The sequence below is a fragment of the Patagioenas fasciata genome, chromosome Z (genome assembly GCF_037038585.1).
Source record: "Patagioenas fasciata isolate bPatFas1 chromosome Z, bPatFas1.hap1, whole genome shotgun sequence".
Taxonomy (NCBI): domain Eukaryota; kingdom Metazoa; phylum Chordata; class Aves; order Columbiformes; family Columbidae; genus Patagioenas; species Patagioenas fasciata.
The window spans coordinates 34,792,669-34,818,088 of record NC_092560.1 but is presented as its reverse complement, the minus strand read 5'-3'; the positions used below and the strand labels follow the sequence as shown (position 1 = coordinate 34,818,088).

At 39.4% G+C, this 25,420-nt stretch overlaps 1 protein-coding gene across 4 annotated transcripts in view; it reads left to right on the top strand.

Annotated features, from left to right (window-relative positions):
• SHC3 (SHC adaptor protein 3) overlaps positions 1–25,420 on the top strand; it is a 59,276-nt gene that overhangs the window by 25,495 nt on the left and 8,361 nt on the right. For 3 of the 4 annotated variants that reach the window (XM_071802048.1, XM_071802047.1, XM_071802046.1), the window contains 6 exons: positions 1,836–1,925; positions 9,435–9,498; positions 12,117–12,236; positions 15,398–15,451; positions 20,235–20,286; positions 24,408–24,534. In XM_071802048.1, the coding sequence (XP_071658149.1) occupies positions 1,836–1,925; positions 9,435–9,498; positions 12,117–12,236; positions 15,398–15,451; positions 20,235–20,286; positions 24,408–24,534 (507 nt within the window). The remainder of the gene's footprint in view (positions 1–1,835; positions 1,926–9,434; positions 9,499–12,116; positions 12,237–15,397; positions 15,452–20,234; positions 20,287–24,407; positions 24,535–25,420) is intronic. The other variant, XM_065860792.2, reaches the window with a different exon arrangement.

The window sequence follows — 25,420 nt, the reverse complement described above, 5'->3', positions numbered from 1 at the left end:
CTTTATCTCTCTGCTAGCCCCGAAGAGGAACAAAATCCAATGTAAGATGAACAGCACCAATTCATAGAAGAATAAAAATCTTTTGTGTCTCAGTCATGGGAGGGTGAGGTGTGTAGTCTCTGGCTCTGCTGCAAACAGTGGGTGTTATTTTGGAGAAACCATTGGCCCCAGTCACAGATAACAGTGTAATTAAATTAATTAGTGCTTGTAAAGGGCACTTAAATCACTGGGTGAACATTTAGAAATTACTTAAAAATTTGCCTAACATTTCCAATCATCTAGTGAATTAGATACCTATTTGAAACAAGAAGTTAATGGGAAAACCTTGTCTGGATATTTTGAATGGCTTTGAAAATCTCAGCTGTTATAATTAATACAATGGGAAAGTGTATACATCGGTGTGTATGCATGGACCAGTCTCACCAGTGAAGAGCTGTGACTTCGAATCCAGGAAATGTATTGAGGCTCCAGCATAAAGAGTTTGATCAGCAGTGTATTCTCCTTGTCGTGGTCATGGGAAACATCAACCTGTGCCGTCTAACACTGTTGTACCTGGCCTGTGACTTGTTTTGGTTTTGCTTTTTCACTTTTTGTAAATTAAAATGTTAGAACTTGCAGCAATACATTTATCTTCATGTGAAATCAGTGAGCAAGCACTTGTCATACTCTTCATCAGATCTTAACAACCATTGTGGTGCCTGACAAAAGGTATTGTTATTCTGATTTTGGATTTGATTTGAGGAAAAATGAACAGCTATGTACAATTTATAACAGATTTTCCCATTTATCATTACGAATATGAGTCTCAAGATTCTTCCACTGCAGGAGAAACAGGAGAACTAGAGTAGTATTAATCAGTTGTGTTGTGTTTATTCTTTTGTGTAATGAATGTAATGTCATGTGAATTATTGAGTAAATAAATGGATGTGCAAGACAAAGGTCAGCAGTTATGCATACTGATAAATAAAAGCCAGCTGAATCCACCTATTGCATTATTAATTATCCAATGATAATTCTTGTAACACATGTGAAGTCAGGATAACATTCTTGAGCAGCAAGACAAACAGAAGCACTTAATTTTCAAGATAGCAGAGGAGCAGGAGGGCTAGCAGGCGAGATTACTGAGCAGGTGGCAAGTGATCCTAAGTTCATCTGAAACCTACCATCATCGTCACAGAATGGAGCCACTCTTAAGCTTGTGTGGCCAAACCCTTTCTGCCCTCAGGCTGTTTGTAAAAAAAAAAAAAATAATCAGGTAACATTCTTTTGCATCATGTGCCATGTTTGCAGTTCATATAATATGTTTGCATGCTTGTTGTTGAATCTGTTGTAGTGTAATGAGTATTCGCTACTGTGCTGAATGCATGAGTATAGTTATGCACTGGACTGAATTAAAATACTGTTACATGCACTGTTCATTGTACAGCAGTATTTGGCTTTATGTTTTTGAATGCCATCAGTTTGCTGCATGCAGCTTCAGAAAGTCACACCTTCCTGTGCTGAGTAAAACATTATATTGCATGTTGTGTTAATAGCAATTAGATCAGAGGACCAAAATACTTTGTATCGGCAGTGGACCCAAATCTGCACTCTGATCCCAGTTGTCTCCAGGAACGCTGGTGGGCTGAACAATTTGAAAGAGATTTCTCTCCAAATTTGGGGCCTAGACTATTAATTGTGAAAACTAAATCCATTTATGCTAGTATTGCAAGCTTCTGGAGGGGAGATGATGGAAATCCAAATTTTAGAGCTGGGTTCAAGTCCAATGCTAAACAATATGGATGAAGTTCAGTTGAAGTTCAGTTTCTTTCAACTGAATCTGTATTTTTTTGCAGACATTCACTGTCAGCAAGCATCACTGAAAAAAGGATGGAAGACAATGAAAAGGAAGAATGTTTTCCTCTGTTATTTTTGAAGGCGGATAGGTAACGTGTTATCTGCAGTGAGTTCTGTATTCAGTCTCCTCCTTAACATGCTGTCTCACTTAGAAGGTGAGTGTGGTTCACCACTGCTTTCTGCTATGTGAACCCTGGATGTGGAGTTGTGCTTAGGGGATGGTGCCTAGGGGGTGGCACAGCCACACCACAGCCTGGATACACAGCTCTGTGCAGGAAACAGTGTGAATGAGAATCTCCTTTCCTTATGCGCAGTTACTTCAGAGCCAAAGCTCTAGGACGGAGAGGGTGCTGACTAGTGCTTAGTTTCCCAGGAAGCAGGATTCCCAAAAGTGGATGGGGGCATCCTTATAATTCATACATCACACCTCTGTGTGGGGCAATGACAGCTATAGTCCCTGATACTGTCAGAATAATTTACATGTGCTAGTTTAGCTGTTGTTAGCACAGAAATGGGTTAGAATAAATAGAGCTTTCTATGTTTAACTTGAAATCTTTCATTTTCAATGTAGAATTAGTGGAGAAAATGTTGGATAGTATTTGGATTAATTCAACTAATATATGGTCATGCAAAACCTGAGTTAGAATAATTCATTGAGCTCCCCCAATTCCACTTGCCTTTTTGAGAAATCAAAGAGCCTCTCAGAGGATGGGAAAGGTGGAGACTTGAAAGCCAAATCATCAGGAAAGCAGTTTTGGTACACCTGTAGGCTGAGTTTTCAGAAATCTGATGACTGCAGTTGGTTCTGCAGGAGCAGAAGGACTGAGACAGAGTGGTCTTAAATTGTTTTAAATGCAAATCACAAGGCAAAGTTAACAACTGCCTGGGACCTTGGAAACAGAGACCCTCTCAACTTCTTCCGCTAAGAGCACCTAGCAGTTTGATTACACAGAGAAAAGAAGGCATAAGGAATTTGAGTGTGTTTCATATGACATGTCCAATCACACCACACAGTTCATCACCACTGGACAGTCCTTTTTAGCAAATATAGTTTGTATATTTATAAAATGTCATATATCTTATGGGGTTATTCAAAAGGGCAGTGTTAGAACTTTAATTCTCTGATAAAAAGAGGTTTTGGAAGATATCTATCTCTGAAGTCCTGCTTTGGACGTGAAGCCAATTAGGGATTAGAGAAGAATATTGATTAGACTGAATTTTTTCATTTTACTTCTGTAAGGTTTCCTAGGCCTTCCTTTGAAATACCTGCTATGGGCTACTTTTTGAGTAGATGACATGAGGCTGGACCCAGTTTGGAGGTTAGTATGATCCTGATTTAGCAACGGAAGACAGTTTTTTTCTCTCCATCTCCCTGAACACTACTAGAGTCAACAACTGAAGACCAGCCTGAGTCAGGTCTGAATGTCACAAAAGACTTTAAAGGATTGGAGCTACCCAACAGATCTAAACCTCCAAGTACATTTTTCTTCACTTTCACTTTTATCATTGACCTTGCTCTTGACAGATGAAGGGTGATGCAGAAGAAAGGCTTTTGTAGGTGTGCATTCGACATCAAGGTTTTGTATACCCTCATGTTCATAAATCCTGCAACAAATATTTTAAGAGGTCTCCTCTTTGAAAGGTACCCCAAGTTTTGGACCAAAATTGTCAGAGTCTAAATAAAGGTTAATTGCAGGTATATACGACTGTGTTCTCAGCAGTGGAGGAGCAGCTGTATTACCTCTGTGGCATTGCCTGTTTGTGGCATGCATTTATTATAGCTGTAAAGAAAAACTTGATCTGTTTGCTCCAGTTTTGCTAAGCAGAAATCTGCCTGTGTGTGCATGCAGAGTGAACAGATATATCTAAATAAGGTGTGTTACTGGATAAACAGTGTCTCTCTACATTTCTAAAAATATTCATTGTTCAGAACTGCTGTATTAGAAGAAATCATCAAGATCACGTAGACTTCTATGTGACTGATGAATGAAACAGAGTTTCTGAAACTTACTTTAATGTTACAAAAGAAAGTGAAGATTGTACAGAAATTGCCTCAAATATTTCATGAAGTTAGATCATCTATAAATACTGAGAACAGAGCTGCCATTGTGCATACCAATGGATAAAAAGTTTCTGGGGCAGAAGAAGCAAGGGTTCTCTCAAGTGCATCGATTTCTATTAGTAGATTGATGTGAAGATGCAGGAGTGTATGGATAACAACCATCACACAGATTGTGTACTACATACCTAATAACATGTGGAACTCTATGTCTAACAGTTGCCAAAGCCTAATCTTTTACTGTATAAAGTTTATTCAATAAACCAAAAATGAAGTCGGCCATCTTCCTTTTATTTTCTACTTGTAGATTTTCTACGTGTGAAAAAACTCCATTTCAAGAAACAAAATGAGGAGCTAAGGGGGAGAAAAGGAGGAGTCATCATCTCCTCGCTCTACAAGTGACAACAGCTTGTGTGCCATATCTGCCGATGTTTCCTTATTCCACACACCTTTTGTTCCAGGTTTTCTTTCACTTGTGCAGTCAGGACAGGTTCCACTGCCGTCAGGCTGGTGTAACAAATGGCATTGCTTGGTCTCTGCGCCACTTTCTGGAGGGCTCCCTTCCAGGGGTGCTCCTGCCATGGTACCCTGAATTTGGGCAGTGGGTGCATCCATGCCACACAGCCTCCCCATCCATTCTTTGTTCTGTGTTCCTTGGCTGCTTCTCAGCCATACATCTTCCAGACACGGTCAGTTTGCCAGTTGGCATTTGAAGTTCTGTAAACAGTAATATCATGAAATCTTGAGAGCTTGTGAATTGTTGCCTGTGCTACTTCAGACAGCACACGATCGTTTTGCCTGTTTTGCAAATGAACAAGTAGTATTTCAATTATTAAACAGATTTCTGAAAATGTTTTTTTGGTCTCCATTTTTTTCTTTTTTCAGAACCAAGTTATTTTTATATTTGGTATAACTTTCTTTCTCTTTAATAAATAGTAGTACCACACTTGATAATGATTTATACATTATTCAGCAAAATTGGTGGGGATATAATGCTATTAAGAAATAACTCAAAACCTTCTGTACAAATTTTTGAGACATGTCATGCTTTCATTTATAGAGTTCACCTTTTAATGTTGATTTTTTAACCTGTGAAGCCCTGTGTTTTGGAGGTGCCAAAGACAAATGTGGGAACTATAAGATACTAGAAGATGTTAACAAGAGAATATCTGTAGTTTGAAATTTTATAATGCAAAACATTTCAGACTGAAAACTAGTCACAGTTTCTCGTCTATATATTTGAGATGGCTATACTTTTTCCAAACATGTTGAGAAAATCTGTGTAATTTGTATGTGCTTGTAATTTCCCTGAAATACGGGTTCCAGAATTCTGGTTTTTAATCAATTAAATCATATTAATTTAAAACAGCAACAACAAAACCTAGCATCACAACCAAAATAATCATTGAAAGCACAAGAAGGGAGGGTATTTTCATGTGATGGTGTTTCATAGAGGAGCAGATTTGAGCTTCCTGAGTGGGCTGCTTCATATAACACAGTAAAATATGACTAAAGCTATGAAAAATATCAGGGCATTAGCCTTTTTAATGGAATGAAATGGCAATGCAAAATGTCTTCTTTTTTTTTCTGTCTCAGAGAAGTATCAAGTCACTTTAAAGCAGAATAGGTCAGCCTCTGAAAACACGTATCCGTAGTTTTTCACTGGATACATTTGTGTGCTGAAGTTATATTCAAAATACACAACATCCTGTGTGCCAAGAAAGTGACTCCATGGTATGACCATCTGCAAGGCAGAAAATACTCAGACAGATTTGGAACTCAGCATGTGGTCCCTACTGCAGACAGCACAGTAGCTAATTTTACCAGAGATCAAGATAACTCTACACTGGTGTTTATCTGAGCATAGCTCATGAAACAGCATGTGGCTTAGGAAGGTGTAATGTGTGTCTATGTTGAATAACTTTCTTACTGGAAAGGAAGAAATTGTAGTTGCATCCAACTTTTCCAAACTCTGTGCAACTGTTTAGCCGTGCAGATATGTCCAGAACTTCTGCTTTTGTCTTCCTTACACAAGTGTTTGCATGCACAAGCTGGGTAACAGCACTCTCAACCTAGCAGCAGTATCTATTTCCGGGCTTAATTTGAGGCTCAGGTGTTAGTGCTGAAGATGCATTTGCAAATTCAATTTTCTGAAAAAAAAAAAAAAAACTCATGTCTGCCCTGTGCTGTCTGGCAATGCAAACTGGAAATAAGTCTTTAGGATGTCTTTTCCACATGACCATCCCTGATCATCCTCCACCACCCCCCGATGATCTAGAATATTCTGAACAGAGAGATCCAGGAACCTTCCCCTGGAAAAAGTGCCTATCAGTGTGGTGGCAGATATTCAGCCATCCTTTTTCTTCTAGTTTTCATCAGATACTTCTTTAAGACTCTTTAACTCCCAGGTGGGAAAAATACTGTGCCTTTTGTTGCAGGTACACAAAGTTGCTGCCAGGCTGCTCTGACCTTGCTGAGCCAGAACTGCTTTATGAATATAATTTCTGAGGTTCCCAGCATTTTCACCAAAAGCATTGCTAACTTAAAACCTGCAGTTTCTTGAGCACATCTAGGATTCACAGAGTTTCAAAAACCAAACTCAAAAGAATTGTCAGTTTTTCACTCAGACATCCTGCCTCGTCTGACCTGTATCTCAAGAAGCTGTCAGCCTTTCTCGGGTCCTTCCCTCCACTTCCAGTCTTCCTGCAGACTTTGGGAACATCAAGTTTGGTGAAACCAAGATATTTTACTAAAAGGAAGACAGGTGGTTGGAAAATCTATAGTGCTTTGTTACTGAGCGAGAGGATGTATTAATATATTCTAGATTTTCAAATACTTCATGCTTTGCCGGCTCTGCCGAGGCAGGGCACACACACAATAACTGAGGTTGCCTTGCCAACCCTCAGGCCTGGGCTCCAGCCTCTTCAGCTGGTGCATTTCCTCTCCTACACTCAAGTGGCAGTTTTGATCAACAAGGTCCTTGAGTCAGATGGGTCTATTGAGTAACACGCTTTATGTCTGATTATCAGAAGCTGGCAAAAGAGGCAAAAACCACTACAAATCCCAGCCCTGCACCAGAAAAATAACAAGCTCGTAAATGTGTGTGGGTTGTTTTTTTTTTTTTTTTTGGTCAGGTGTGGTGGCCTGCAAATTGCCTTTTCTTCCTACCTACTCCGTGTTGCTGCTAGAGAGAGAGAAGATGGTGGATGCAAATAGTAAGAAAGAGGAATTTACAGGCAATTTACCCCTCAAGCACAGTTCGTATCTCTGAAATACAAATCCTTTTTGTGAGAGGCAAAACCTATGACGGATCTCAGTGCGCTAATCAGGCCACGGGAGGAGACAAAGAGGATGAAGTGCTGGTGATGCCTCTGTGCAGCCAACATGCCTGGGAAGCTCAGGCACACCTGGAGAAGCGAGTGGCATGGGTCTGAAGGACAGCAGTGGGCTGGGGACTGCCACAGAGCTGGACTTCCCACCCCATTGCCTGCAAAGGATTTGGTTTGGTGCGAGAAAGCGATGGGAAACCAAAAGCTTAAGCTCAGTGGCAAGGCTGAGGGGACAGCTCTGTATGACATAACGCCTGTTTGCTTTTCCTGAATCAAATAAAAGCATTTTTAGTGGAGAAGAATAGTATTTCTTTTTCCTGATTATATTTGAGAAACCTATGTCTCAGTATCAAGATGATCACAAAATGTGATGCTTGTCATATGGTGTTTCAGAGGTGCCTCAGGGCTGCTCCTTAAAACCATGCAATTTTTACTTGCTCTGTAAGAAAAGTTAGTAGCTATTTTAACTAAAACACTCGTTTGGAGTCAAAGAAGCATTGTGTTAAGTGCAGGAACGAAACACAAGTGCTGAGCTGTGAGATGTTTGTAGTGAGAGGCATATTTAATAGATGACCAGATGTAACTGGGGAGAAAAAAAGGAAAAAAAGAAAGAAAAATACAAGCTGTGGAACAAACAAGCTCTCCTCCAGACCTCATGAAAGGACTGTGTGACTGAAAGCTTTTTTTACTATCTCTTGCTATAAATCTCATGATTCTTCAGAATGACAGGACCTTAAACCTGCTGTAGGGGCTGTTCCACCACCACCACAACACACCACCCAAATATAATAAATTCATATGATTCTTTCAGGTGATTCAGGTGACTTGAACTTTGGATTGGGCCCTAGGTAAAAGCAACCAAGGCATAACTATATAGTGATTACTGATTGCAACCAGATAAATCTGTGATGTTTGCTGAGCCATTATATGTTGAATGCTGATATGTATATGACATTTGTCTTCTGACTCACTTGTTGATCCTGTGCTTTCACTTAACATGTAGTTGAAATATCATCCTGCACATGGCATACAATTAAAATAACTTATCTTTTTATCAAGGTGATGTTTCAAAGTTTTGATGATTTTGACTGTTATTTAGCTTGTAGCTCATTGTCTCCCATTCTGTGTGTGCTTTTTATTTCTTTCATAAAATGCATGTAATTTGCATGTCTTTAGGTCTAAATATAATGTGCTGTTAGTCTCAATCTATATTTAAAACAGTTAAACAAAGTTTGGAGTCACCTTTACTCATCCCTGTGCAACTATTCAGTCTTACAGCTTTATCGGGACTGGTCTATTACAACTTTGTAGCTAATGGTCACAGGAAGGTCTCTGCATGCACAGAAGTGAATATGAAATACTGAGCAGATTGATTATTCAGTTAATAAGTTGTTAAATACTGAAAGGATCTATAAGATTTGTTTGTAGCAATATGATTTCAAGAGTTTTTGTAGTACACAGTTACTCTCCTATGAGAGATTATGAATCCAAATTCATTTTTAACATGCAATTCTTTCATTCAGCCTGAGTAGGATGAAAAGAAGAATGAAGCCGTATTGGAAAACTGAAGCAAAATGTTAATGGCATTAATTTTGCTTGCAATGTAAAAATAGGGCCACAAATAAATTATTCAGATTCTATTAAAAAATCAGTTAAACTTTTGTAGTTTATATCATATAAAACATGCATATTACCAGGAATATTTTAGGGTTCTGATATTATTCAAAGCCAGGTGGTTTTGCTCCGACTGGAAAAGTGCATAGTATAGTAGTGAGAAAAATGGTAGTTACTGTTCCTTACGTTACAAGAAATGTGTAAAGCAATGTTGATTAAAGACATGTCTTATGATCTGATTCCTTGTGGCTTAATAATGTACAAAAATGAGGCATGGAAGAAGGTATTAAGACAAATATTCTGATGTATGATGAAAAAAGGTCTTTTTAATAGTGCAAGAAAACTTTTTTATCTTTTGTAGTTCTCAAGATACTCTTTGTTACACTAACATTGACTATTTACTGTATTCCACTTCACACTGAAGTAATCTAAATTTGAATGCCACCTGTTTTTGCCTTGAGAAGAGAGCTAACTGACTTGCTGACTATCCTCACTTGTGAACAGAAATATGGTCCGAAGCTGTCCTCTGCCAGTGCATTTCAAGTATAATGAAGAAACCCCCACGTTCGACATAAAACTTTTTTCTGTCTCTTCAGGGAAGCAATCAGTCGTGTTTGTGAAGCTGTACCTGGTACCAAAGGAGCCTTCAAGAAACGAAAGGTATTTTTCTTTTCTTGTGGTACAGTTGACTGTTTTTTCTAAGTTCAACACAGAGGAGATGAGACACAGCAGGCAGGTGACTTTATAGCAGCTTTGAAAATTGCAGATCATTGATCATTTAAAGTATTGGCTGTTTTCACCCACTGTATGTTGCCTCTCGCCCTTTGGTCAGGATTTGCTTTTATAGGCTTCTAGAAGTACATCTAGGGAAAAGACTGTGGCCTGCCTCTATGTTCCTACTATAGAAACTCCTCCTTTTCTTTCTTTTGTAGATTGCAGGTGGAGAGTTTAAAACAAACAAAAATAAATGCTTTTTCATAGTATGCATAAGTAAATTGTGGAAATAGTTGCTGGAAGCTATTGCAGAGGCCAGAAGCATACACAGTTTTGAAAGTGATTAGATCTGTTCTTGGAGCATAGCTCTACCAGGGACAATTAATGAGTTTGGAAATCAACAATTTCTGGAAATGGAGAGAACGTATCAGGTGGTCATTTCTTCCCTATGCTCTTTCCATAAACACCTGTTTCCGATGCTCAGTGGCCAGCACTGATGACAGGTCCAGCGGGCATTGGCCTGACACAGTTATCCCCATGCTTGTATTCTTATTTGTGTGGTAGGTGTTAGGATCTGCAGGCAAGGAGTGGGTGGAACCTTGTCTTGGCTCCTACACTGATGGCTATCAACAGTCTTTCACTGCCTGCTCTTCCAGGGGCCTGCTAGCAAGGCTGGAATTTAATGCTGACTCTAAGGGAAGAAGCATAGAAAGCAATGAATTATAGCCCTTGTGTGTGTTGTTGGGCACAGGAGAACAAGCAGGTGAAGGGAAAGATCTGTCTGGTTCTCCAGCTGCTCCACTGTCTAGGTAGAATCCCAGCAGAAAGGAATGGGATGAAATGCCATTTGTTTGCAATGGAGACTCTTCCCCTGGCAAAATAAGGCATATATGACAACATATGTCACAGCATGATTGGCGAGTGTCTCAAAAATTAAGGTTGTGGTTTCCCCTCCTATCAACAAATTTATCACATTGGCATTCCTAGGTTCTCTGGCTTTTGCTTTTAAACCTGAAAATGAAGAGGAAAGTATCTTTTTCCTTGAAAAGCAAATTGATGCAAAATATCATTGGAAAAGTAGGTTAAACGGTCCCAAGCGCCTAGTGAGACACCTTGCTGTATAACTTGTTTTGGAAGCAACATTGCTTATTAGTTATTAACAAGAAATAGTGTTTTTAAAGTAAGTCTACTGGCTGAGAAGAAAACTTGCCAAGTAACAAAATTTCAGATAAGTGTTACAGATATCTTTTGCCAATCTCTACCTTCATCATGGTATTGCCACTAGTGGCTTATTAATTTGATTAGGGTGATATGTACTTCTTGAGGCCAAGTTTTCACACTTTTCTGACACTGTGGGCAGGTGGTCCTTAGGCATGAGCTGGCAATGAAGAGGATTTAAGGAAAGAAAAGAAATCACAATATTCAAAAGGGCATGTTTGAAAGAGAAGTTAGTGAAATAAGATGCCAGAGTTAAAATAGTGCACCACAAATGTTACATACAGTATGTAAATAGTGTATTTTTAATTAATTAAACAGAAGGAAAAGAAGCTAAAACTGAGTATATGTAAGGTTTAAGGAGTAAAGTGTCACAAGTGCATCCATCCTCCTAGGGACAAGCTTAGTTCAAATGCAAATACTGTGGCAGAAGAACACTGCCTCCAGTCACAACTTTTTGTATCCTAATGACCAGCATAAATATTCATCAGTGCAAGTACAGCAAGTGGAAGGACTTGGTCTGTTATTGATGGGCAGCCTGGTTTTGCACGGGTTGTGCTTACCTGAATGAGGCTGCTCTCATGAATCTGTGTGGCTCTGTGTAGATGTCAGAGGTGAGAAGTTTGTAAACTTTGCTTTGGCCACATAACTTGCATTGCTACAAAACCTCCTAAGATCTAGTGAAAGGCCTATGAAAGTTATCAATGTTATAGCATCACTTTTGATACATTCCCACACTTTATACTTATTCTCTGAGTCAGGTGTAATCTTTAATACCCCAGTGTACAGACATTTTAGCCTAAGTCTGGGCTTTTACCTACTACTGAGAAGTCAACAAGCGTAATAACACTGTGTATCCCCTTTTGTGAGCATTCTGTTGGTATCACTGGAGTCCCACTTTCCATTCGGGAAGGGAGCAAAGCAGTCAATAGATGCAGAGTAAACAACAGATTTATTTTCAGGAACTGAGGCTGTTTTTACAGCATAAGAAAATGCCATTTTAAGATGCTGACTTAAGGTATTAATCTTAGTCTGCTCATGTGGTCCCTTGGTGAATATTAGACTTTGGTATCTCACAGAAACCCTATTTTGTTGGGTCAAGAGTGGATAAATACCTGCCTAGCTATCATCATTATTATTATCGTTATTAGTATTTGCATTATCAGTCTTACTAGTATTAGTATAAATGAGAAATTATCTCCAGAGGAAAACAGCTGTTGCAATGAAATGATCTTTGAAAAGTCAGTAACTTTTAGAAACCTTTAAGATTGCAGCTAACTCTGCATACAATGAAGGTCATCCCAGTTAAAGAGAGAACAAAAATGTGCTTTTTTCCCCCCACCTCACAGCCACCAAGCAAAGTTCTTTCTAGCATCTTGGGAAAGAGCAATCTTCAGTTTGCAGGAATGAGCATAATGCTGAATATCTCCACCACCAGCTTAAACCTAATGACTCCGGATACAAAACAGGTGAGTGTAACTGCCATATTAATTGGTGGGGCTTTTGATAAACAGCCAACTGCAAAATTATTTGCTGTCTGCAAAAATACTCAGTTGCTCAAAGTTGTTATTCTACAATAGCGGCTATAAAATGAATGAAAGCAGAATATAAAGCATAGTAGGAGTCATAGTTTATTCCAGTATTCAACACAGCTCTGATGAATTATTTTCTTCTATCCATGTTTCAGGTAGCTTTGCTCTTAAAAGACTTATGACATGAAATGGCATTTTCTGGTCGTGGGAGTTCTTGTTGGGTACAATTACTAACTTTCAGAGTGTTAAAAGCAATACATTTGCAGTAAGTGACTAAAGGACTCAATGCACATCCCCAATTTTGTTGTCATTCTTTTCATTTAGAGCCTTAAGGGCAATCTGTTCCTGAGGTGCTGCTAAAAATACAGCCTCAGGGATTTTGCAGTGCAGTGAAATGCCAGTCTTTTAGAGAGACAAGGCAGCCTTTGTCAAGTAGCCCATTTCTTCTTCTTCATTGTGCTGGAGGTACAGACAGACTTTGGGGAATCACTGCAGTGGGTTGTGAATGATGTATGAGATGAGAAAAATCCTTGTTAAGGGTATACGTATACAAGATAAAGCAGACAGACATGCGTAGTCACTGCTGTGTGTTTGCTGTGAGCCACATATTGCGTTAGGGCATGCAACTTCTGCCCAGATACAGCTAGAGAGAAAAAAACCAAACTGACCTGCTGTCCTTAGGAGCATCAGGATTCAAGAACAAGAAGGAATACATACATTGTCTATTAAAAAACATACTGTTTATTATTATGTTTTCATTGATTTATCTTGATTTTGATCCTTACCGAGAAAACATCATAATCTTCTGCAGTAAGCACAGATTGTGGGAGCAGCATTATGGCTGGCTGTAGTAGTTTGAGGCCTTTTAATGGTGTATACACAGCAGTGCTTTTCATAAGGACAGTTGCTCCCAGTCAGAAGCACAGGAAATTGATGTAAATTACATATACCAAAAAAGAGCCAAACCCTGAAAATCACCTTGTGTTTAGCTAATGTCAGAGTGGAAATGGAGTGAAACTGATTCATCCCAGGGAAGAATCCTCCCTGAGATGTTTTGCCTTTTTTTTCCGAGTTAAAAAACCTGTTTATCTTTCTCTCACATCGTTCTTTTCAATATAGGTTTGGACTGAGTACCGCAGGCCTGGGAAACATCTGGTTTCTCAGATTTCCCCAGTCTGGCTGTGGTCTTCCTTATTTCTTCTTTGTGCCAAGCATTTGATTTGAAAATAAGCCTGGCCGAGCAGCTTTGCCCTTTGGGCCCCCACCCAGGAAGATGGCTGTGAACTTCTATTATAGCATCTTTTTCCCAGAGGGGCTGGAAGGAAAGAAAAGACAAGACATTGGGTTTGGACCTTGGGGTAGCAGGAAGGCAATTCCATGTATCCCTGCGCAACAGTTTTGTAGACATTTTAAGCAGGAATGAGTGGAAGTTGACTTTGTTTTGTTTATTTGTTTAAAATGCAGATTTGGGTAGACTAGAATATTCCTAAACTATGTGCTAACATTAGTGAATAGTTTTTTTAAGCAATGCAAGGTGTTGGTAATATGCTATCCTTATTTAAGTATTTTGATATGGGGGGCAGTAGGGAGTGGGAAATAACTGATTAAAACTAAACTAAACTAAACTAAACTAAACTGTTTACCTGTGGAATTAAAACAAAACAAAACAAAACAAAGGTCCAACCTGAACTGATGGTTTTAGGCACTTTTCAGTTTTCTCAAAATTTGGAAAAATAAGTTTAGGGGCAATCTGGAATATTTTTCCTATGTTTTTTTTTGATGCTGAACTAAAAGATCAGGTTATTTGCACAATTCAAGATAGTGACAATATTAAATGTGTAACAAATCTGCACTAGTTCATCTCTATCAATGTGTTCACTTCTTTATGGGAAAAAGAGAGGGAAATCCTCACTGACAAGTAATAGAACAAGAATTAACTGCTGAAAACTTAAAAATTAACCACATTTTCAGAGGTTGCTGTGGGACAGGCAGGAGTATTGAAAATGAAGAACTCTTTAGATGAAAAAAGCACTACGAATATTTGTGAACTCTCTGACTTGGTGAAACAGCAAGATGCAGAGAAACTCAAGTCAGGTTTTTTTCTTTCCAAGGAAGATAGTTGCTAGTTCAGGTCTTTAAGATGCAGGATGGGAAAACATCCCAGAGAATATATTTTAGTCCCATTTTTGCCAAGACAGTTTTCTAAACTTTGAGGTACCCTCTCCAAAGTGGGCAATTAAGATCCATATAACTATTATCACATGCTGTGGGGCACTAAATAAGGGACCTGTCCTATACCAGACTAATTCCTTGGCGTGGTGTCCGTGACTTAAATGATCAAGTGAAATGTTCTTTCAAATGACCTTTTCTTTCTTGGTTGTTACATGATTTCATTATTGAAAGATTTCATAAGTTAAATCTCAGTATAGTAATGGAGCAGAGCTGTTCTCCTTGTATTAGAGGTTCATGACAATTTGTCTCTTTCCAGGGATATATCATATTAGTTCAAATTGTACATAAGCAAATTGAATTTCAAATGCCCTGAAGAATGCCTGAGATTTTGTCCACAATGCTATGTTGCAGCTAGATTAAAAATTCCATTTGCATATTACAAACATGTTGGTGTTTGAAACATCAAATGATGCAGTAGGTATGGCAAGCAATGTTAGAAACCTTAGCTGGTGTGCAGACTGGCATGATTTCATTGATTTCACCAGAGCAGCATCAGCAGAAAAGTACTTTGATGAATAGGACCCTTTGCTCCATTCATCACCATCTGTAATAAAGAAAGTGAGTTTTAGCAGATGAAAATTTCTCTGAATACACTATGTGACATATCTATATGATTTACTGGAGTTCTGAGCACATTTAGCAATTTTGCTGTATCCTTCTAGGTTTTAAAAATATAGAATAGATACATCAATCCTTAAGCTTGTTTATATTATCATGCTACTCTTTGCACTCCTTGTAGGTGAAATGCAGAGGTCATTTTGATCTTGGTTTTGGATTTTCACGCCCATACAAACCAAAAAAGAAATCAAAAGGGTGAACTGTAAGAAAATCTACTGACTCACACATATTCTTTCTAATCCACACAGATCATAGCGAATCACCATATGCAATCCATTTCCTTTGCGTCTGGAGGTGACCCGGTAAGCATTTCTTTAAAGCTTTCCACCACATAGATAGGGCTGTGTGGTAAAATTTATTGCATAGCTTACTGAAAGAAAAATATAACCACAACAGCTCCTGTTTCTTATTTCATAAATTCTCCTTGATTGTTGCCATCAAACTCTTTTTGGTGGAAACAACTGACAAGCAGTCATAAATCCTTCCTTTTGAATGACTGAAATGAAAAGTATTGGATGGCTGTGAGCATTCGTATAATAACTGATAAGCAGGGCTCTGTTTTTCAGAGTAATGTAGTATGTTCCTATGGGTATCGTGTGAATTTTTGTCCTATTTTTTTTTTAATGATAATAGATTATGTTGCAGTTATATTTATAGCAATGTGTGCATTTGTTTCTTTTCTTCTTGTCTCTAAATGTACATTAAGAAGACTGTGCTAAATACAGCCTTCAGGTATATTCACTACACTTATGCAGTTTGAAGACAGGCTTTCAGGAAAAGCCCAGATCTTTCTAGTTTTGCGAAACTTTCAGATACAGCTACGTATGTGGTTAATTTAGATCAAAGGGCAGATTTCTTTGCTTTTCCCTGTTTTTACAAGCAGCCCATCCAAAGACATATTAAATTTGCTTAAAGAGTATTTGTCACCCAGCAATGGGAGAATTATAAAATAGAGACTTTGCTCACCTCTTACCTTAGAAGTTTGAAAGCTTTAAAACCTAGATTATTTGATTGGATCTGCCTATTCCTCCATCATATGATTAACTGTCACTTATCAGCCATGTACTACAGGTAAGGCAATTTCTAGCCTGCTTTGTGAGTTAAATTCTCTCAGTTAAACTCTGTTAAGTTGAAGATCCTTGGCACTTTTTCCGTTCATTTTGCTATCCTCAGAAAACATAAGGGCAAACTTCAGTATTAGTATAGCTCTCCTGAGCTCATTTCAGTTCCAGAAAGGAAAAGGACACCATATCATAATAATTTGGGTAACAAGAAATGGATCAACAGCAGCTTTGAAATCAAACAGATTGCAATGGATGCTGTAAATGAACAATTCCTGAAGTGGGCAGAGGAGTGATTAGCACAGTTCCCTGCCTCCATAAGAAGATTCTTCGCTCCCCATCTGCCATCCCAAATGCTGAGTCCTGGAAACACCATTGCACACTGCCCACTGATAGAGTGATTTACCAGGAAAGAGACGAGAAGCAGCAGTAGGGATTGGATTTGGAGTAAACAAGCTCTTCCAAATGTTTTAGAGAGATAAAAATCATGCTACTGAGTCAGTGAGCTACCAGAGAAATGAAATTGCATGGTGTAAAGGAGCCTACAAGAGACAGTGAAATTGTAAAGATGCATTCCCAATAAGACCACAGCATGGTGATCTCATTCTGGAGGTGGAGAGGGTAGGTATGAGTATCTAATGACGCTCTACGGGCTTGTCTCAGTGGGCTAGTATCTGGTACAACTTTAAATCAAAAGCTTGTTCATAAAGCAGGTGATTCCTTTGTCCTGTGTGCACAAGGAAGAAGATAAGATGCAAGGATAAGATTTAAGTCAGAGCTTTATTAACCCATCTGAGGGTCATCCAGACATAACTGTTATCAGCCCTTAATGATCTCCACTTGTTGGAAGATTGCCACCACCAAACCGTATTCCCCCAAACCAGTTGGGCTCCAGCCAGAAGCTCATCTCCTCATATGAGATTTAAAATGGATGGAGGAAGGCCAAACTGAAACAGGAACCCATATCTGTGCCCTTGTTTCTTCAGGAAATACTTCCCTTATTTTGAATTTTGAAGTTTGTTTTATAGAAGTGACGCTGCCCCACTTCTCAATCCATCCACTTTTCTGCTCTGGGTGTCTGCCACACATTCACACCAGCAATTAAGTTCGCATCTTTCCTCCCACTGCCTAAGCATTAATTACTTGCATCATTCAAAATATATCCACTGGAGAAGTGCTCCAAAGTCTTGGAGAACAGCTTGAGTACCATATATATTTTTGCAATATTCCCCATTGAATGAGTCAGACAGTTTTTGGCTGTGTCAGTACATGGGAGCTTGAAAATAGCTCCACCAAATCCTTTTACATACCATTTCAGAATCACTTTTAGTTCACTTCCAAGACTCTGTTCTGGATCTGCTTTACCTCTCTTCAGCCCCTCCTTATGATACACTAAATATTTTTCATCCATAGGCATTTCAGGTAGCTGTTTCCAGGCTGCTAGATGAGACAGCTGGTTTTGGAGATGCCTCTTGAAATTTCAGAGAGGCAGATCTCATAAGGTCTAATAAGGCAGGTCTCTCAGAGGTCCCTGAAGGCAGTACTTTTTCAGTTTCAGCCCTGCCTCGAAATTTTAACACTGCAATGCAATTTCTTTGAGGTGAAAATTATAGCTCATTCATACTTGTCTTCAGTTCTTGAATGTCAGGGGCCACTTTGCTGCATCAGGCCAACCCTGTATTGCCTTTTGATAGGAGTCTTCTAATTTAACCATTGTGAAATGTGCCTGTCCTTAATGGTTTGTCATAGTCAGCTTGAATCTGAGAGCTTTAGATGAAATAAAGAGTAGATGGTTTCAGTCTCTTACACCCACACTGGCTATGAGATAGATCTATGATTTACTCAGGCATAAATGTATCCATTATCTATGTCTGTACTAGTAAATAAAATTATCTGCGGCCTGTTTCCTGGCCCCAAATCTAAACAGTACAGCACAATTTGCATCCGCACATTCACTCTCTTCTCCCCCAGTGGTCTCTTGGGATCAATGCCCAGCATGTGCTGGTCCCTCAGAGAATTTGAGAGCATGGAGTGAGAAACCAGCACAGCCAGGCAAGGAAGAGTAGCAACAATTAAATGGTATTGATACCTGTGGAACAGGTGTCAGCCTTTCTCTTGGCTCTATTTGCTGTGTCTATAGGCTCTCTGTCTATAGGTATAACCTCTTTTCTCAGCTACTTACTGGTTGATATGCATTGTTACTTCCGCTCAAGTCATTGCCCAGACACTATGTCATTGAGTGCTTAAGAAACTGGACAAAATGCTAGGACTATTCTTCTATGCTCTGCTTTTTTTACAGACCAACTTCATTACTGCTGTGTCTGATTACCTTCCAATAATTCATTACATGATATGGCTACGTATCTGTCACCAGAACCATGAATAGGCTTCATCATTTCCCTTGCCCTCTCTTTAGGAAGGAAGTTGTATATATATGCAGCACAGTGATTTGTTTTGGGTGTGTGGTGGTGGTGTGTGCTTGCACTAAAGAAAGCCAAGCTCAATAAGTCTATCATCTTCTAACTGTAGATTGATGTTTTTTATGACACGAGGTCTTGCTGTAATTGGCAATGGTCTTGGATTGGTCCCCTGAAAATGCTTTGGGTAGATTTATGCAGCCAGCTGTAGTGTATCTTACATATATCTCAGTTAGGTTTAACCATACCTGACGAACCAGGCATGTCAGGAAATATTGGATCTAACCAGGACTTCCTGATCACATCAAGGATATATGGCATCTCCCAGATGTCCCAGCAGGGTCATGTTTCCCAGAAGCACTGGTCTTTCTGTTTCATCTGCACGAAGATAAAAGTCTGTGCCACTTGTGCAAAGGAGTGTGAGGGGAGCAGGAGAGCAAGCAAAAAGTCCCCAAAGAAGATGGCCTGTGACAATGAGGGTGGCTGGGGCCAGCCTATGGGCTGGGAGAGAGCGTCCTCGGAAACTGCTTGTCACAGCTGAGCAGCAGCTGAGCAGCAGCTGAGCAGCAGCTGAGCATCTCTGTGCTGTATGACACTGTCATCAGTAATGTTAGCATGCCTGCTTGTCACACATGAATAAACAACACTGCTCAGTATTTCTGAGGAGCAGGGCTGTGACTCCCACTCTTTCTGCCACAAAACCACTTGATTATTCATGTTCTGAACAAAAATCTCTGGGTATTTTGAGGACAAAGACTTGTATCACAGTAATTCTCCTTCCTTCTAAATGAGACCTGATCCAAATCCTACTGAATTTGTTTAATTGATTTTCAAAGACCTTGGAAGAAATTTTTAAGTTCTGCTGAAATAGATCACACTCTGGAGAAAACAACGTGGTGGTATCAGTACCAAAACCCATAAATATTTGTATGGGGTTTAAATAGTATGTAACTGTAAGGCAAAACATGTCATCTGAGACTCTGCCCTGGTGAGACTACACCTGGAATATTGTGTCCAGTTCTGGGCCCCTCAGTTCAAGAAGGACAGGAAACTGCTGGAGAGAGTCCAGCGTAGGGCAACCAAGGTGATGAAGGGAGTGGAGCACCTCCCTTATGAAGAAAGGCTGAGGGAACTGGGTCTCTTTAGTTTGGAGAAGAGGAGACTGACGGGTGACCTTATCAATGTTTATAAATATGTAAAGGGTGAGTGTCACGAGGATGGAGCCAGGCTCTTCTCGGTGACAAACAATGGTAGGACAAGGGGTAATGGGTTTAAACTGGAACATAAGAGGTTCCACTTAAACTTGAGAAGAAAATTCTTCTCAGTGAGGGTGCCAGAACACTGGAACAGGCTGCCCAGGGAGGTTGTGGAGTCTCCTACTCTGGAGACATTCAAAACCTGCCTGGACACCTTCCTGTGTAACCTCATCTGGGTGTTCCTGCTCTGGCAGGGGGATTGGACTAGATGATCTTTCGAGGTCCCTTCCAATCCCTAGTATTCTATGATTCTATGATTCTATGAATAAGCACACTCTGGACTGTGACCTTTTGCTATGATTAGTGCAAAGATTTTTGGCACTCATTGTACATACCTTATTTTTTTGACAGGATACAACTGACTATGTTGCGTATGTAGCTAAGGATCCTGTAAATCGAAGAGGTAAGTTAGAAATACCTATTTGGCAACTTCTTTCCTTTGAGGAACATGGATTATTCATGGTATAATTGAGAAGATTTTTTTTCCCACCAGAAAAAAAAAATGCAGCCAAATAAAAAGACTGCCTTTTGACAGGGCTATGGAAAGATTGTGTAGTAATAAAGAACAGCCATAGGCCAAGTTCATTCTCAAACTTGGAACAGGTCTTGCCTGTAGTTCATCTCCAAATATCACTTGGATTCTCTTCATCTCTTAAATCAAATGCTTGTCTTATTTGTCTGTGTGAGCTTCTAGGCCAACAGCTAACTTTTGCCTACACCCCGAAACTATGCAAGAACCTCAGCAGTCCTCTGACTGAGTCCTCCAAGGAGGCGGCTGAATCTGTTAGGTCTTCTCAGTACATGCCTAACTCTTCCTGGCAGCATCAGATTCTTTACCAAATAGTGAGCTTTTGAGACAGCTTTCTGGAGGCTTGTAATCCCCTTTCTCAGTGAAGTTTTATTCAAGGTTGTATTGATTTATGAGCAATCAGTCAGAAACAGGGAACCTCTTGTTGATTGTCTTCAAAGACTAAGATCCAGTTCAGATTCTCAAAAACAAATTACAAGAAGTGTGAATTACAGTCTGAAATAATAGGTATGGAAAACACACTTGCTTGTAATGCAAAAAGCATCACAAGATTTTAATGCTAGATACAAAGTGTTGTATAATGTACCTGAGAGTTCATTTATTATTCATAGATTCACAGAGAAAAAAAGCCTAGCTCCAAAAAAAGACTCAAGCATTTTTAACAGGATATTTTTGCAATTCAGACACTTTAGCTACAAAATGCCAATACAAACTCTGAGCTGCCACATTACCATGGGCACATCTAGTGCAAGAGCTTCTGTATTTTGTCATCTTTAATGATTTCATAACAGATACATCAACAATCTGTTGTGTCCATGTGCAGATATGTCCAGACTTGAGAGCATTAGCTCATAACTAATACTTGCATTAAGCATACTAATATACTGAATATTAGTGAAACACCTAGGAAACTTATGCGGAGTGCGAGGTAGGAAAATAGTCTAGTTCTTTGCTATGCTTGTTATGTTCCAGCATCATGCATCCCCCATTAGAAGGCTCTGGCATCAGACTGTAGGTTGTATGATGTAGAGCTGCTCTCCACTCCACATGCTTCAGCAGTACCCTTCTGCTAAACTGGAGACTGATTTGGTTGTGCTGGGAGATCTCAGTGGCAATGTAGTGGACCAGCATTACAGAGCAGACATTTGCACTGTAGAGTCTGGAGGAGCCCTGTCTCTGTTTTCTGTTTCTGTGTGAGTGGATTTTTTATAAAAGCTGTTTCATGGACTGTGTTGCTTATATCTAAGTTGACTGTGTTTAGCATTAGCTTCCACTAGTCTATCCTAGATTGAGGAATCATCAAAGTACCTGGTGTTTTCTTCCTATGGTGTAACTGGTTCAAGTAATTTCTCAATTTTCTTCTAAATGTTTATCAGAGTCAACTCTGTAGATCTCCAGCTGCAGACCACATCATCCATCCTTCAGATAATTTCTATTGCTCCTTCTTTAATTTTTCTGCATTGTTTTAAGAAGGTAAATGATTCCTGTTTTTGTTTGGAGTAACCAAAGGTCAGCAATCTATAACAGAGGCCGCACCTTCCTATTCTTACTTGGTTTTGTCCCCATCATTAGCTGTTTTCCCATAAGAACTTTTTGCTATAGCGAAGCACTGTTATTTTACATTAAATTCATTCATGCTGTGAACTTTAAGCCTTCTGTTTTACAGCTCTCCATGGGAGCTTTTGCTAACTGTATGTGTACATCAGTCATTTGCAGATCAGTGACTTTGTATGTAACCAGTATTAAAACACATTTTTTTAAAAGGTCTAGTTTACCAAGGGATCCATATTGCCCTCTTTCGCCATCACTGGCTATTCTGTCAGTCTTTGTGTTATCTGCAAATTACTTTAGAAGTGAGCTCGAATTTACTTCTGTATCTAGTGAAAATGTTATTGCTGCTGTTACTGACACTACCACTGATGCTGTAGTATACCTTTCACTTGCATATTAAACTCATTTCTTTCCAAGTATGAAAAAGCTCTCTTCCTGCCTCATATTCTGGATGTGGCAAACTAAAGACTGTCTGTCTTCCACTGTAACATTCACAAGAAATCATCTCTCTGTGACCCAAACTTTATCCTTTTGCAAGAAGCACATCTCCTACCTGCTGAAAGTCTATTCATGTATCCAAGGAAACTGGTTACTCATTATGTCACCTACTGAAACTACTTAATAACTCATGCTTCATTTCAGCTCCAGATAGCTTTAGTGGTTAGCAATGTAGCCTCTTTAAATCCCGGCTCAAGTTATAAAGTGCAAAAATGATAGCTTTGTTTGGCCTAACTACTTTTGGTCCATGTTCATGGAGATAAGTCTGCACCTTATTTGGGGGCTGATTGTTCACTGCCACCAGCAGTGATGCAGAGAGTATAAACAGTAAATATCCTGCTGCTGGCCAGGGATGTCTGTCTCTGCCTTTGAACACATGAAGGTCCTGGTTTTGTCTGCTTTCAACATACAGCTAAGGACATTTCCCCTGAATCAACCATTGCCTCAGTGTGCTGGTCGGCACAGCAGGTGCTATAAGGTGAGAAGACAGCATCACTGCATCTGTTTATCTGGGCAGCACTGTGACTGGTGCCATCTCCTGCTGCATGAGTTGCTGCTGTTGAGGGAGAGACAGTCTGGTCATTCCATACCTACAGGTTTCTTGGCCCTTTACTGTGGCCTGTTCAGAGATCTGTCCAGCAGATCAGCCTCTGAGAAGTCATTGCTAAACCCCCTTAGTCTCCTTATATTGCTTTAACTAAAATTATCTCACACAAATGTTATGATCAATCCTTATTTATAGGTCATTGGCATGCAAATCGCTTGATTCCACTGAGCCGGATACTGGGCATATACTATACTTCCAGCCGAAAGATTTACATTCAGGTTATTAAAGAAGTCAGGGGTGATAGAAATTAATAGCTTTGAACAAGGTCTCACTGTACTGCAGAAGGGCTTGGAAAAGAACCAGAATTTCAAATGCAATCCAGGCTCTAGCCAGTAGACTGTGCGCTTGTCCAGCACTGAATAGGGAAAATGAGCTTTCCTGGGCTTTCTTGAATATCAGTGAGGTGTTGTTCATTCGTATCTTTAGCTTCCAGCTCTTAACAACTACCCATGTTCCTGCAGTATTAGCTGAAATCTTCACAAGTTCACCTGTTTATGTTGTGACATAAGTGGTACCTCCGAGCCACTCTCAGATTTAAAACTGGCATGGATTTGGCTGCTCAGGCAGCTGGTAAAGGTTTCTTGGTCTCCCATTGGAAGAGAGCTTGTGTTGCCAGCCTCCCTTCTTACTGCCTGTCACAGTGGGTTCAGAGAGGTGGCACATGGGGGAATGCTGGAGATCACTGAGATCCTGGGTCAGTGCTTCCCAGGGATCCTGCAGTTTGGTAGGAGTGTCTGCATACAGACAAGCAGGAAAATGCACCAGCCTCTGTATTACCGGAATCAGACCAGGATCTGGGATCTAGGAAGTGTCCAGGAAGTATCCTGGTTACTGTTCCTTCTTCAGACTGTCATTTGGAAAATTCTGGAAACTCAAATGAAGTGAATGGCTTGCAAACTTGGGGTGTTTAGACATAAAACTGAAGTGGGGATAAAATTGAGGAAAGCAAGGAAAGCTTTTTTGTTATTGTTACCATCTACTAATATTTTTATATTTTCAACTTAAAGCTCAGAATTCTCATATAATCTATTACAAGTGGAATTTTATGAGATTTCCTATCTTCACAGACTTGCTAAGATTGTGGAACTGATTTGTGGTCTTGCCTATTGCAGTTACACACCAGAGCAATTTTCTTTAACCTTTAAATAGATCACATTGCCTGAAATTCACTGTGCCAGATCTGTGTTTTATTGAAATGTAGATCTGGGTTTTATTGAAATGTGTATGCCATGACAGGGCAACTATGAGTGATGTGTAGATGTTTTGTCATAGGTCAGTGCATCCCACCATAATATAAACAACTATTTGCATGTGTATGTGTCATATCTTTTTCATTTAGCTTGTCATATACTGGAATGCTGTGATGGCCTGGCCCAGGATGTCATCAGCACCATAGGGCAAGCATTTGAGCTTCGATTTAAGCAATACTTGCGGTGCCCCTCTAAGATACCTACTTTCCATGATAGGTGAGTATGATTGCAGAAGACTCCTAAAGGATCTTCTTTAGCTTTGTATTTACTTAATAAAATGTGCTGTGGACAGTGTTGATGGACAGGATTTAAACACTTTAAACAGAGATTTCAGCTGAAATAGCAAAGCAGGGTTTCTTAATGAATATGAAAGGAACACAGCCATTTTAAAAGAATGGGCTAAATATGAATTTCACAGAGAACTTATTGAAATGATCACGTGCTTTCTGTTGTAGTTAGCAGGCAGAGTTGGATGGTCAAGAATGAATGTTATTAGTGACATTTCCTTGTTGTTGTTACTGTCATAGCAGATCTATCAATTTAGATGAAATAAGCTAGAGTTGCTGGTCTTCCAAAATGACTAGTGATGTTTCACTATTTCTGATACTAGCCAAGGTGAAGTTTTCAGGGATGTCATGTATTCTACAGAGGCTTTGACTGCATTGTTCTCTGGAGGATACAAAATATGTCTGCTTCTGTATGCTTAAAAGGCTGGAATATAGCATTCTGTTTTCTTTGGTAAACTGTGTTTTTGATATGAATTGGTATATACTTGCTAGCAGTATAAATCACAGTGAGCTGGTATCCTGTATAATCTCTTATATCAGAGTAAAATGAGTGTGCAGTGAATTTAAAATGCTAGTATCCTAATCTGGAAGCATTCTATACTCACTTTAGTCATGTGTAAATGACTGTTAGATGTAGACTGAAACCACAGATCTGATCTCTTGACTTTTTGAAGTTCTTCCAGGTTTATATTGGTGATGGAGCAGCCATAATTAAAGACGAAGTTTTAGGGCTTAGTGAATCAATCAAGTAATATTACAAAAGCTACTGTGAGGTTAAATAAAATTGTTTGTTAATGCAGTTTATAGTGGTCTTT